This window comes from Lepidochelys olivacea, assembly GCF_965140295.1.
Source record: "Lepidochelys olivacea isolate rLepOli2 genome assembly, chromosome: 3".
In the NCBI taxonomy this organism is placed as follows: Eukaryota; Metazoa; Chordata; order Testudines; family Cheloniidae; genus Lepidochelys; species Lepidochelys olivacea.
Genome location: NC_140413.1, coordinates 164,075,792 through 164,090,604, shown reverse-complemented (window position 1 = coordinate 164,090,604; position 14,813 = coordinate 164,075,792). Strand labels below are relative to the sequence as shown.

The window sequence follows — 14,813 nt, the reverse complement described above, 5'->3', positions numbered from 1 at the left end:
TGCATGTGGTTGTGATCTCAGTGTTATTGGTAGATATACAATGTCTAAAGGTAATGTCTGTAGTATGTACTTTACATATATGCTGGTTTCATCTGTCTCTTTACATACTGGCCAACTGTCCCACTGCAGAGAGCGTAGTCTCGGAGCCGAAATATTATACTGTGAATTATATAGAGTCATATTTAATGTCTTTTTCATTAATTCCTTGGGTTTGATCTCACTACCATTGATATTAATGGGACTAAGATTTAGTCTTTAAAATGTGATAGAAAGGACATGTGGGGATTTCAGGGTGTAAATCATTTTAGAATAAATCGAAATTGGTATAATTTTGCTAAGCAGTCTATACGTATAGTAGTGTTTAGATTAATACATACTTTACATTTTGTGATGACTTCAAGGACAGAGCCATCAGAGGTAACTATATATGTCAACAATATTATAATAAAGTAAAGTAATGTAAACATTATGCATACAATATTACTGAAACAGAATATGTTAGCAAAATATGTAGGCTGTTGAAAATATTTTCAAGTATATTGAAAATTATATAGTTATTTAAAAGAACTTATGTTCATGAGTGGTTTCATGTAGAACTTTAATGAAGAGATGTGTGCCTATTTGTAAGGAATTGTGATGATCTTAGGATAGTACTTTCTAATAAAATTATATATTGCCTTGAACTTCATTTCAACAAATGATCTAAACTTTTTTTTTTACTTGAAAAAATTATGGTAATGAATAATTCATTCTAAATAATGTAGTAAATCCTAACTGATGACATGGGACAAATATTTTACCCTTTGTTATAATTAAATCTGTAATAAAATGCATATATATTTATTGATATCTTTCTTTGGGGATTTTCACCAGTTTTCTCTTGAACAATATAACTTCTTATTCATTGTTGGGTAAAAGTGGATAAGAATAGGAAGAAGTTATAATCATATACTTATAGGCAGTTTATCAGCTATTTACAGTGGTACTCATGCTGAATGGAAGAATCTAATGAAAAAGAATGAGATGCAGTATTAAATATGTAAAATATAGAATATGTGCACAAATATTTAAGTATAAAGTTGCCTAAAATAAAAAAGTTAACTCGATAACACATGCACTTTTTTAAAAAATTATTTATGGTTAATATAGAACAAAGAGTTTCCTTGTAAAAATACTTATTTACCCACATATAACTGCTCTGAAGTCTGTACCTTAAGGACAAAGAAAGGTCGCCAATCTCTCCAACTCCTAGTTCTTTGTCAAAAATGGACACAGTTAATGAGGTTTGTTTGGTACAGCACAAATTCTCAGACACAGATAGAGATCCTTTCAATGGAAACAAATTTGTTTGGCTTTACCAGGTTACTTAGCGATTAATAATAGCCTTGAGATGCAGGTCAGAAAGGTCATTGTACCCGCTTGCCAACACAATCTAAAATGTGCAGCTAGTCCAGGTCTGCAGGCTGCGAGGCCCCAAAATGCTATGCATAAAGTAAAAGAGGCTATTTTCCAACTTTTTTTTCATATTAATAAGCAATTTTCAGGAGAAGGGTGGCAAAATGGGGGCCATGCTACTCTAAGTAATTCATTTATTTTGCAATTTAATCTTATGTTGGAAAAAAATTACACTGCTGCAAAAGCATAGCATGGTGATTTTTAAACGTCAGTATGTTTCATAAGTAACCTTGTATGAAATATTGTATTAGCAGCCTTTAACAGTAAACTGCAACAAAAAATATTTGCAGAGATTGAAACAAACCTATACATCTTTTCCTACCTTTAATGTATTTCCTTTTCATTCTATTTTTGTCTTGCACATTTGAAGAAAAAACATGCATGATTTACTTAACATTTTATTCATTTTACCAGGTGTTGTGGATTAATATTTTGGTAAAGAAAAGTTGAAAGACTGTAGCATGAATCAAATATAAAAAGGATACTATTTTAATATATATTTTCTTTAAGAATTTATTTTAACTGAGTTCATATATTTATAAGGCATTTATTACCATTTCACATGTTTTTGTGGATTAAATTAACACTATGATAATTATAACAGCTAGCATTAGAAAGCTGGAGCCCAATCATGCAAACACTGATTGAGGTAATTTGACTTGTCTGTAGGATTACTTACATCAATAAAGTTAAAGTTACATAAACATGCTTAAATATTTGCCTGATTTGATCCTTGTTCTCCAGCGGCCAAATCCTGCTCTCATTGAAGTCAATGGGAGTGTTACCATTGACTTCTGTGGGGAATTATCAGATCCCAGATTTCTTTTTGCTGTGTTATTTACTATCCAGACATATGAACTGTGCATTTGTCTTCCCTTTTTATTTTATGTAACATATTCTGAAAAAAGGCCAGAATTTACTCACCTAATCACTGAACAAAGCTGGTGTCTTTCACACACAGGTTAATTTGAACTAGCTGTTTCTTAAGAAAAATAATAACATACGTTAATCAAGCTAACCTCTTTTAACTGGGTCAAAATAATTCAATACACATGCGCTGTGAACTATAACACTGAATTATGCTTAGTATAGGACATTAATTTACTCTACAAGTTTGCATAATTTGGGGCCAGACTGGTCCTTTTGCAGAAAATCCATGGGAAGAAGCCATTGATGAGAAAATCTCTGCACGTTTTACCTTGCATAGTTTTCCTCAGATTGTTCTACTGGAAATATGGGTTTGTCGCTTCCTGCAAAGCAGACAGTGGGATCAGCCTCTTGCTACCTGTGGATATTCCAAGAACTAATGGAGGCACAGGGACATTTGCTCAGCAGGCCTTGTGATCCCTCCACACTGGCTCCAGGAACCCCTGCCTCACAACCTGTTTTCCTGGCAGTGACTTTGCTGTGGACTCCCCATGACAGTAGCTGCTCTGTACTACCCTTGTCAGAAAGGCTCCATGCTGAGGAGGGAGATGTCCAGGAAAGTTAATATTGCATGTGTCTTTCCCAAGGACTTCTTGTGTACTTAATGAGGGAAAGGTGTATGCCCCTGGACCCCACTCACCTGCCTGCAGCCCATGTCCCAACCCTTCTCCACGCACAGATCCTCAACCCTGCAGAGGGCTCAGTGATGCAGCAAGGAGAGGGATATCAAATAGTCAAGCTTACCCTTCCTCCTTCTAACCCTTCTGCACACACAAGGGCAGAAGGGGTAGAGGGTCTGTCACAGGGTCATGATCTACCACTCTGTCACAAGGTACTAGCTGAAATATAAACTATCAGTTTACATGCTGATGTCCATTTGAATGAAGTTACTACATTAAAATAAATTCTATTTAATGAAACTCAAGGTAAAATGGTTTTTGATAAAACAGTGCACAGAATATCTATTACTTCTGTTTTATCAAAATATTTAAATAACACCATCAACATCTTCCTCAAAATAAAAGCTGAAGGATATAAATGAACGAATTATGAATAAATGTGGTATACTGTACAAACACATAGAATGTAGATTTAACCACTTTAATGGTACCAAATGTTAGTCACACCCATACGGAATCCATCTCCTATACTGCAGAATGTACCAAGTAGATTTTAACATTCCAGTGATTTCCAACTGATTGTTAATGGATGAAGGCAGCACCTTGAATGCCATGGAGAACCAGCTGTGAAAGAGTTAAAAAAAAAGTGTTAGCATCTTTTTTCACCTCTGGACTGTAAATAACAAAGAGTTGTTTTGATGCAGGAAAGAACTAGAGGAGTTTGCAGAGATGAAGGAGAAAGAAAAGGAGAAAAAAGACCTAGAAAGGGAAGAAAAGAAAAAGGATCACCAAGCCCGAAAGATGCATTACCTCCTCAGCACAGAGCAGGTTGGTATACCTGTCCCTGACAGCTCATGCAAACCACTTGGGCCCCCAGCTTGACAGAGATAAACTAGCAGGCTGAATGGGACATGACTTGTTGAAAAGATATCACAAAGACACTACTTTGAGTTCAATTTAGTGCTTTTCTATGGGTGAGAGCAGGTACCATGACTATTCTGTGACAGCAGCTTCACAGAGGCAGTAACAGCACTGCTGGCAGAAAGAGTCCAAGTCAGCAGTTTGATCTGCCACTGTGATAACACAACACGAAGGGCATAACCTCGCTTTAAAAACTCATTTTGACTGGCTTATTGTTGTGTGGTTGCACTTGTCAAGAACTAACAAGTTATTAAGCTGAGGAGCAGTTTCATTTTTTCTTTTTTAATTGAGCTAATGATTGGATTGATATTGTGCTCTTCTGCTGTGTTTTAAAATACATTGTACATGTAGGGTTTCAGCTAAAGCTTTTCACAGAACTGCCTGGATCAGCACATTTACCTTGATTATTTTCACATAGGTATGCCTCTGGAATTTTGAATATTTACTGATTAATTTGTTTGCACTGCTAAAAGTTCTAGAATTTTCAAGTCTTCCTATACAGTGTGATTGGCAGGAAGTCAAATTTGTTAGTAATTAGTAGAGCTGATCTTATGTGGTAAAACAGAATTTAAGAACATTTGTTCAAATTTTGACGGGCTGTTCTATTTTGACAATATTTGTGATCCTTGCTAGTCCCTATTTGTGAACATTAGTGCTAATGTTTTTTTTCTTTCCATGATTGTTTGGTGAATAGTTGTTCTTCACATGAATACCTGTCTTTGCATGTGAAATTTCAGGCATGAACAAAATATTTGTATTCATTATTTCCTATTTGTTGTTTGCTACTCATTGTTCGTTATTTGTTACAATAAAAATGATCAGTCATCTGATCAGGGAGCAGGAACAATACCATGTGACTCAATGGCAGCAAATTTAGCCTTTTTCAGTGTTTATGAATCATTTATAATCCACCCATAGTTTGAAACTTGTTTGCATTAATTGTATGTCAGATTTGAAAAGTGAATACATTAGTAAAAAGGAGCAACTTTAATTGCAAAATTACTAAATTCAAGGTCTGTTCAGAAGTAATTTGCAAACAGAGAAAAGGCCTAAGTTATTAATTGAATATTATTCACCACAAATAATTTGGCCAGCTGTAGAAATAGTACATTTTCCACATAGAATGTTCTTAAAGTTTTTACATTTTCTTGGACCATTTTTTGGAAAAAATAACTTATTTTTACAGTAATTCCAATATTAAGCAGATACATGAAGCAAAATATTAGAAATAAGGATGGGCTAACAAACCAAGTGTTAATGTGGATAAAATGTTCTACACCTTTAGTATCTGAAAAATTAAACTGTGGCATCTTCACCATTCTTTTAGATGGCTAGTGAGATGAACTGAATGACTTATGGTCTAAAATATAATGAACTCATTTTGTTCCCGATAGTGCCAGGTTAGAAAACTGCATTTTCCTTTACCAGTGGGGACTTTTACACCCCAAGATTCATCCTTAAGGGATGGCAGGCAGCATTTGTACCTCAGTCCTCAAGTTAAGGTTTTCCTGGTGGAGGGCAGCAGTAAGCATCGTGGTCTTATGGATTTGGGTTTCTGATTTAACAAGAACAAAGCTTGACAGGCACGGTTTTGCAGAACTAAAAACACTCCGGTTTTGCTCACTGTCAAGGTCTACATATTCCATGACTCTGAGGCCACAAAATTTGCCACAGAAGTCACAGTTTAGTACTAAATTGTGATCCAGGAGCTGAGCTATAATTTTTTTATTTTTTTAAAAATATCCCCTCTATTAAGAAAAAGTATCCTAATAAGAAAAAATAAGTTAAATTACTGTGCGTTATTGGCACTTATTTAAATTGCCGCATCTTCACTTTGCCTCTTCATGCAGCAAGATGGTTTGATATAAATGAATGCATTTAGCAGAAATATTGAAATATGATTTTGGATTTTTTTTCTTAGCTCCTTTCTATACTGATTTGCTTCTTTGTGACAGATAGTAAAATAATATAATGTTAAAGGTTATCGATATTAAATATCAGTATTTTTGCTGTTGCTATTTCCATCACATATTCCATAAACATTTTACCATAGCTGAATGAGAAATAAAATTTCAAGCAAAATACTGACATAGCATTATTTCAGGATATTTTATAATTCAGGAAGTCCCATATGTTGCTAAAGATTAACATCTGTAGACTAAAAATAGGCTATCATAGATCTGAAGAAGTCAGTCTTCCATAGACTATTCAGAATTGTAGCTTCAGATGCTTGTGGAGCTAATGCTTGAGATATCATGTTGATGGCTTTTCCTTATGTTCTGCAGCACAAACATTAAAATTGACTGCCGTTATGACTGCAGCAATTTGAATACTAGAGCGCCTCGGTGCTTACAAGTTCAACAGTTACATTTTTACAAAGGCTACAAATTAATATAGTATTTAATATAGTGTTACATTTTGTCTAACCTGTGTCATGCTTACAATAAATAAAACATGGATCAATAAATTCAGTGATACCTTTTAACAGAGTATATATATATAAATTATACCATATTATAGTACAATTTAAAATTACCATTTTACTATATTTGTTGGTAAATAATGAACTCTATTTATAAGAATTTGCAATAATATAGCAGTTTATTGTTGTTGTTTGTACATATGCACTGTATTTATACAAATATTTTAACACAGATACATGATTACTTCAGCTATACATCAGTGCTTGAATTAACAGACCTTTATGAATTTATTAATTTAAAAATAAGAGTATCTTCTGGACATCTACATTTCAGAAAGAAATCTAAACATTTGAACATCTTTGTATAATCAATATTTACTAGCAGTAATAGTGTTAATTTGTTGTCACACACTTAATCAACATTATTCCCTGAAAATTGTTTGTTATGCATCCCACTAACTTCAAAACACAAATAAATTTTACAGCTTTAGAAAATAAACAGCATCTACTTTTTGTCTCTGTGTAGCTGGTGTTGTTCATGCACCACAAATACAGCCCAAACTATAAGAGGAGGTTTGAAAATAGAATGTGATTTTTCATTTGAGTAAAACTAAGTTATTTGGAAAATATTGCCCAGAGAAATAAATTATGAACTCTAAAATTCTATGCTTATGAAATACTGAGCTTTTACTCAACTTGCTTTATGTATCAATAGCTTCAGTAACTAGACAAGTAACACCTAACATAGATGAGCTTCCTTTGTTTGAAGAAAATTTCTCCTACGTAATTCCTATAATTATGAAGAAACCTGCAACAGATTCCATGCCCTTGGTATCAAGTAATAAATTATGTTGTCTGCTCCACCTACTGGTTGCTTTTTGCAAGAGATTCCATTGTGGAATATAGAAAGAAATATCTTGAAAAGGTATCAACACTGTTATCAATCTAAATTCTATTAGAAAAACTGAACTCTTCTCTTTTGGATTTTAATAAGCTGATATGTATTTATGCTCAACAATATTTTCCTTATCTGCTTTTAAATGAACAATATAAGGGCTGTGTTTTATGATGAACAAGATACCTTTAAAATGCAAGGAGTTAAAAATTGCATGACAGGGTTAGCAAAAACTCTGCCTTTGTTCAGATTATTTCTTTGAATACAAATGTTGGCAGCACATTATAGAGTAAAAAAAAGTCCCACTGGTCTATTTTATATTTGTATTTTATTATTTCTCTTTTTGCATTTATAAATCAAATCATGAACAGGTTCTTAAGCTAAGTTTGCTATCAGTCCATAATTGCAGTGTGCAAATTGGTACTATTGTGTTAATGGATCCCTTTTAAATATAATTAATATTTTAAAAATAAGGTTTTTTTAAATTTAATGTTTCTATTATGAATATGTACAATACATCTGCTTTTCTCTTTTTGTGTTAGTGAACTCAGACGTGTGTGCAGGTTTTACCTGGTCTCCTCTAAGTACATATTAGCAAGTAAATGTGGCAAATGGATTAAGAGGCCAATTTTCCAAAGTGCTGACAAACTGTAGCTGCCTTTGAAATCAATGGAAGGTGAAGGAGCTCAGCACCTTAAAGGAATTGTCCAGCACTTCACAGGATTGGGTTTGAAAAGGCCATACTTGATGGGACAAGGCACTGCATGTCTCAGTCACTGCATGATTCTAACAGCTCATATTCCCAGATGTACTTGGGCACACAACACAATAGCAGTGAAAGTCAGACTTCTCTTGTATGTGTATGATGGACCAAAGCCAGGGCTCTAGCAGCTATGGAGACACACTGTATGTCAAAGGCTGAGGTAACCCTCTGCTACTATAATTGTCTCTGTCACTGGAAGAAGGAATAGAAAATCAGTGGAATCGTATTGCCTCACCCCTGACCATCTTTTCCTCCAGGCACTCACACTGCCACACAAGATGATGGGAAATGTGTATTTTTTCTCCATTCTCCTTTTGCTCCTAAACAGTGGAACTGATTTTGCTCAACTTTTCACTACCAATTTCATCTTTGAATAGAGACCAAGAATGGAAAATTGCAGCCCAAATGATGAAAGTTTTCCTTCATGGCATTACTTCCACAGAGGCATAATGTGGGAGTTGTAAGCCTGGCCACACAGCCACAGAACCTCTTTGAGCATTACTGGCCATCTGGGGTGCCCCAAGCTCATAATCTCACACTGAAGGACTCAGATTCATCTTTGGTTCCAACCCCAGTCCGTTCTCCTCTGGGATCCACCAAGCTGGGATCAGCTAGACTGATATTGTCAACAGTTCCATAGGATCTTCTATTTACCCAAGAGCAGAAACACATGCAGACACGTGAGACCCTCTGATCTTAGAAAAGTTGGCTCATTCAGTTCTGCTGGTGCTCTTCCTAGTGTTCCTGATTCAGGTACAGGATCTTCTGTTGGGCCATTTCTCTGCCCCAATCAGCTCCTGGCTGGAAAACTTACCAGGGCAGTTTCATTCTCTGTGCCCTTTTGATTCTGTGCCCTTTTGATTCTGTGCCTATTGTGCCCTTTTGATTTTTTGGCCCTGTAGTCTTCAACGTCCTTCTTCTGTAACATCAAGAGAAGAGGGGGTTGATAAGAGTCCTGTGTCTTCATTGCTGACGAGACCTAGGTTTGCACCTCCTATAAAGATCAAGAAGACTGATTCTCCTAGTTCTGCAGTTTTACAGGATGTGACATCCATCACTTTGTCAGAGGAGGATACAGTTGAGAAGTCCTCTGAAATGCCCTATTGTTCCCCATCTTCTGAGGAGGCTGTGCTGACTGCCTCTTCCTCTCCTCTCAGTGACACTTAGGGTTCCAAGGCTCAGTTTGTAGGGGATCAATTTCTCTTGACATTCTTTTGGAAGCTCCTAAGCAGAGAATCCTCCTAAGCTCCTTGATAACAGAGCTTCAAGAGAAGGACAAGATAGGTTTCCCTATTAAAGACTGCTTGTTAGAGTCTGCAAAGGAAGTGTAGAATCATTCTGCCTCAACTGTGTCTGCCTCAGGGAAGCTCAACTCCTTCTATTGAATACTGAGAGAATAATTGGAATTATTTTTTTTCTATCTTTTACGTTGGCATTCTAATGATCTCAGCAGTGGTTGAAAAGTCTAATTTGAGAAAGGTGTCTTCCTTTCTTGGGAAAAAGGAATGTAAACACTTTGAGCTTTTTGGAAGGAAGGCGCACTTCTTGGCAGCCTTGACTTTATGTGCTTCTAATCACTAAGTGGTGAGGCAAGGTATAATATTTTTTTTATGGTCCAAGATGTCTTCAGCACTTTCCTGAAGACAGAAACAGAAATTTTTGGAGCTCTTTTAAGAAGGTCAAGAAGTGTCAAAGCATACTGTTAGGGCTTTTTTTGAAATCTCTGATATATCTTCTAAATCTCTAGCTACAGCTTCTCACTTACAGGAACACTCCTACCGTCAGAATTCAGATTGTTCTGCTGAAGTGCAAGGCCAAGGTCACTGTCATGCAGTTTGAAGGTTCTGACCTGATCAACTTAAGAACTGGTGAGCCTCTGTTATTCAGGAGATCAGTTTAGGTGATTACATGGTCCCTTCTTATCTTAAAATCTATACAAATCTATGAAGTTTTGTTGGGAAACCACCAATAACAAAGTTGCTACTTTTTGGACTGGCAGTAGTCCCTATGATTTTCAACCAGTGTTTAGCTGTGGTGCAGACCAGCTACTGTGTCAGGGACTTAGTATGCTTAAGCAACTGGCTCTCAAGAGGCCAGTCTTATATCAGGGTCGTTCATGCCCTGCAGGAGATTTTCATAGCTTGAGAGTAAACACTGACAAATCTACACTGACCAAGGTCCTTATGTTCATAGTAACTACTCTGGGCTTCAGAGTAGCAGCCGTGTTAGTCTGTGTCCTCAAAAAGAAAAGGAGGACTTGTGGCACCTTAGAGACTAAAAAAGTTATTTGCGCGTAAGCTTTTGTAAGCGACAGCGCACTTCATCAGATGCATTCAGTGGAAAATACAGTGGAAAGATTTATATACACAGAGAACATGAAACAATGGGTGTTACCATACACACTGTAATGAGAGTGATCAGGTAAGGTGACCTATTACCATCAGGAGAGCGGGGGGGAAGAAAACCTTTGTGTCCGCCTTCCTTAAGACAGATTCTTTAGTCCGCAAACTTAGCCAGGCCCACACTGGAAGGCTGTGTTTGGATATAAGGCTTAATTTCCAGCTATACCTTTGTCAATTCACGTTCAAGGCTATGGATGCACTGCTTGCAAGATTGGTAGAGTCTGGTACACAGACCTAAAGCTCACTTTCTGAATAAGGTAAAGGTGTAGCTCTTCTGCTGCGGGTTGAGGGTTCCATAGGTTTTTATACCAGTTTTGTCTTTTTTTCTTTATTATTGTTATTGTAAAAATCATAATTGAGCCACTGATTTGCAGCATTCAGTGACTCACTCACATATAACATTATCTACTGATTTATCATGTTTGTCAATTCATGCAGAAAAAAAAAGAATACCTTCAGGTCTCTTTTCAGTTCTGCTTTGTCTGAAAGAGTGTTGAAAATTAATTTACCACAAGTCAAATAACAACCGAGTACATTGTTTATTTTATCAATTGCATTTGTTCCTATAAGCAGAGACCATAACAAATCGGAATGGTACTGAGGGACTGATTATCCTCTCATTTACACCAGTGTAAATCAGAAGCTAAGTCCACTGAAGTCAGTGAAGTTACATCAGGATAAAACTGTGTAAATAATTTCCTTACCAAAGCCTAATAATGAATATTCAAAAGGCACACCTGATTAACCTAGCGCTGTCCTGTAAGCACTTGAAAAACAATTGGTCTGAAGTGACACCCACTCTGTCTTTGGACACCTGGCAGTTTTATTCTTATAAAGGTGAGGACTCAGTAGATAAAGCACCGGCCTCTGATCTGGCTGGCTGCAGGTTTGGTCATTTGAGCTTAGTCCCAAATGAACGGTCCACATCACAAAATGATCATACATAATTTGTTACTATTGGCAGTCTCTGTTCAGGAAAGACCAAGGACTGTGCATGGAGAATGACTTAGCTCTTACCTTTTACATTTTATTTCCTCCCTCTTTACCATTATACCTTTTATTATCCTATCTCCAAAACATTCCTGGGCTGAAATTATCATTCATCCTAGGTACTCATATTTCCTGGAGATAAAAAAAGTAACCACTTTTGTTCAAAAGTACAGGTGCCCCCAATCACTGAACATCCCCACCTATCTGTGGGTGTTTTATACCCACTCCTCACCTACTTGTTACCAAGTCAGATGTCTCGCACTACTTTCCAAAGCTTGTACCATTACAAATCCCATTTAAATTAAAAAGGGAGTGTGAGCTTTCCTAGCTCTCCAACTGACTTTCAGATACATTTTAATAGTATTAGTAAGTAATGTACTTTTCTCTTTTCTTTATAGTTCTATATTCTGTTTTCATAAATGATGATTTTCAAAGGATTCTCAGTCTACATTAAGTCTGTCTTACAGTACTTGTCAAATATATGTTTGATCAGCAAGTTTAATTGGTCTTGATGTGCCACATCAAAGCCGTCTTTGGCATATACGTTCACCTGCATATGGTGGGCTAGACTATGCCAGCCTTTGCACAGGGCTACAAGGTAGAAGGGTCACAAGATCTTGTTCACCCACCCTTTGTTCCTCCGGGGGGGGGGAAGGGTAGAAGGGCAGGTATAATTACAGTCTTTGTGCTCTCCTAAGAAAGACTGTTCTTGGCTAGTGCTGCTGCCTGTGCCAATTAACCCGAAGGGAGTGGGATGAGGTGGGAATGGCCCAGCTGCTGGGCTTATGCTGTACCCTCTAAAAATATAATGCAGTAACAGGGCTCCCTGTGACCTTTTGGGAGACATTGTTCCTGGACAAGAAACAATAGTTCCTGGAGCTCCTGCTAGACACATAGTTGCTAGGCACTTCACTGCTACTAGGCACACAAAGCAGGGCTATGTGTTCAAAGAATAGTTGAGACCTGTATTTTTGTAAAATCACTCTTTAAAAATTCTTGCTACCTAAAGGGTCCTTTTTCTGCATCAAAATTGTATAATCTGTGGTTTGTTTTCTCCAGGCAATACACCAATTGCTCCAGTCCTGTGGGTAGGATTAGTGGCAGAGTTTAAGCAAGTTTAGGCTGTGTGACCTATGAAAAGTGTACACAGCAAAGGTCTGTGAAAAAGTTCTCTTTGGTGTATTACTGTCATTTGTGCCAGCAAGAAGCTGGGATTATTCCAGTGGTGGGTAATTGAACAGAGGGGGAAAAAAAACCAAGGAGTCCTTGTGGTACCTTAGAGACTAACAAATTTATTTGGGCATAAGCTTTCGTGGGCTATAACCCACTTTATCAGATGCATGATGAAGTGGGTTATAGCCCACGAAAGCTTATGCCCAAATAAATTTGTTAGTCTCTACGGTGCCACAAGGACTCCTCGTTGTTTTTGCTAATACAGACTAACACGGCTATCCCTCTGAAACCTGAACAGAGGGCATTATAAGTTGAATGTCAACTTTCAGCTTGGTGCTGTGCAAACACAGAAGACAGAGCCCATGCCCCAAGGAATTTACAATCTAGAACAGTTACAGAGTAAACTATTCAGATACACAGCACTACATTTATCCCTGGTGCAACTCAACTGAAGTCAATCCAATTATTATAGGGTTAAATTTGGCCAATATACAGTAGTGCATTTGGTGCTAATATGAGCTTGAGGTGATGCAGGAATCTTGCGGAGATAATTTTTGAAAATATACTATAAGAATAAGTACATTTTAAGGAGGAGCAAAAGGTCATTTGGTGTACAAGAAGAGGGAGACTAGGGATGGGATGGAAGAAGGCATGAAGATGAAGTACCATACATTTCTCAACAGCAACCCTTCTGGTTGATTAAGAAGTGGCATTGATGGTATCCCAGCTTTAATGAAACTTCAAGATGAGTGATGTATACACTGATTCTTTGGTTTCCCAGCTCTTGGGCAGGCAAATACAGTTAAGGTAATGTTTCCTCAGTTAACTTACACAGAGTTTGCTCACGATTAGATCCTGTCACTTGGAATCTGGTAAATACTGCTTATTGACAGGTATTACCTGTCCAAGAATGAGCATGATCAGTGCTGCTCTGACCCTTAATAACATCTCTTCTCTACTTCTCTCCCCTATCATGTTTTCTCCCATATGCCTATCTTAATTGCCACTGAAGCCTGGAGCCATCCCTCAACATTTTCCTCTGTGTTGCAGCTTTACCCTTTTCCTGCTTCTTTTCTATTCCTTCCTTTGTCACACTGCTCCATCCTCTCCTTTTCTTCTCTTCCACACAGCACTACGTCCATTCATGAAAATCTCAGCTCGTTTCCTGGCCCATTGTAACCAGTGAGCTATTCACATTATTCCCGTGCAGTTTATTTGCATAGTGAAATAGTATTGGCTTAACTAAAATGTATTATCAAATGAACCTCTCAGAATGTGTTATTGCAGGGAAGAGAGCGTCACATGCATACACAAAGAAACAGACATAAAGAGACACTGAAGGTTAGTGGAACACTAGTTTACTTAATCACATCTACATGTTCTTGGGGAAATAAAATTATTTCTCTCTTCAGCAGCTGTTTCTTATGTTGTCACAAAATCCCATATAATTGTCTAGATCTGTTCTGTAAAGAAGAGCTTCTCCTATCCACTCTCATATTCACCTGTATAACCTATAGCACTTATCATATTCTAACAGGATATCATTGGATAATTAGAGGGATTTTTTTTCCAATCCTTTGGGAGAAATGGTGTGACCAAGCCATAGGCTAATTGCCTTTTATGACAGGTTGTTTTTGTCTTTATGGGAGGGATGATGTTAGTAAATAGTAAATGGAGTTATAATTTGCAATTCACAAATGCAGAAACTGAAGCATAGGAGATTGTGGTGGGACAGGTTCTCACCCCAGTCAAGAGCTCCTCTTGGCACAATCAGCCCCAGCTCAGCCCACCTGTGATGCCTGTCAAACGTGGAGAAGGGTAGCTCCTGAAAAGGGATGATCCAAGCCCAGTGCAGGGTGGCACTCAGAGGTAAGAGAGCTAGAGCTCCCTAGCCCTACAGAAGGGACTGATTAACAGGAGAATGGCTGAAGAGCCTCTGACATCTAGACCCTCCAAAGAAGTGGAGGGACCTTCTTTACTTTATTTTCACTTTTTGTTTAGAATCCAGGGTGCTTAGCAAAGGTCTTTTGGACGCAACGGGGGGAGGAGCCCAGACCCCCTCCACAGAGACTACTGACCTCTTACCTTGTGGAGAACTGCTGGGTAGACTGGACTGTTCTGTGGACTGTTATTTGGTTTGCCCTTGCCATTTTTTTGGAAAGTTGTTAGACCTAGAAGGGGGGTTGCCACCTCCCAAAAACTTATGGCTGGATGACCACTCTCTGCATTCTAAACCGGCAAACAG

The 14,813-nt window shown here is 37.4% G+C and overlaps 1 protein-coding gene and 1 long non-coding RNA gene across 4 annotated transcripts in view; one reads left to right on the top strand and one right to left on the bottom strand.

Moving 5' to 3' along the window:
- The window catches only part of SPATA17 (spermatogenesis associated 17), a 146,855-nt gene that overhangs the window by 61,982 nt on the left and 70,060 nt on the right, over positions 1–14,813 (top strand). For both annotated transcript variants that reach the window (XM_084624449.1, XM_084624448.1), the window contains one exon: positions 3,707–3,830. In XM_084624449.1, the coding sequence (XP_084480575.1) occupies positions 3,707–3,830 (124 nt within the window). The remainder of the gene's footprint in view (positions 1–3,706; positions 3,831–14,813) is intronic.
- Positions 1–14,813, bottom strand: part of LOC311518533 — a 52,773-nt gene that overhangs the window by 25,296 nt on the left and 12,664 nt on the right. The window contains exon 1 of one of the 2 annotated variants that reach the window (XR_014711011.1): positions 2,380–2,452. The exons of the other annotated variant lie outside the window; for it this stretch is intronic. This is a non-coding gene — a long non-coding RNA (uncharacterized lncRNA). Of the gene's footprint in view, positions 1–2,379; positions 2,453–14,813 lie in introns of those variants that run through there. 2 annotated transcript variants of the gene reach the window in all.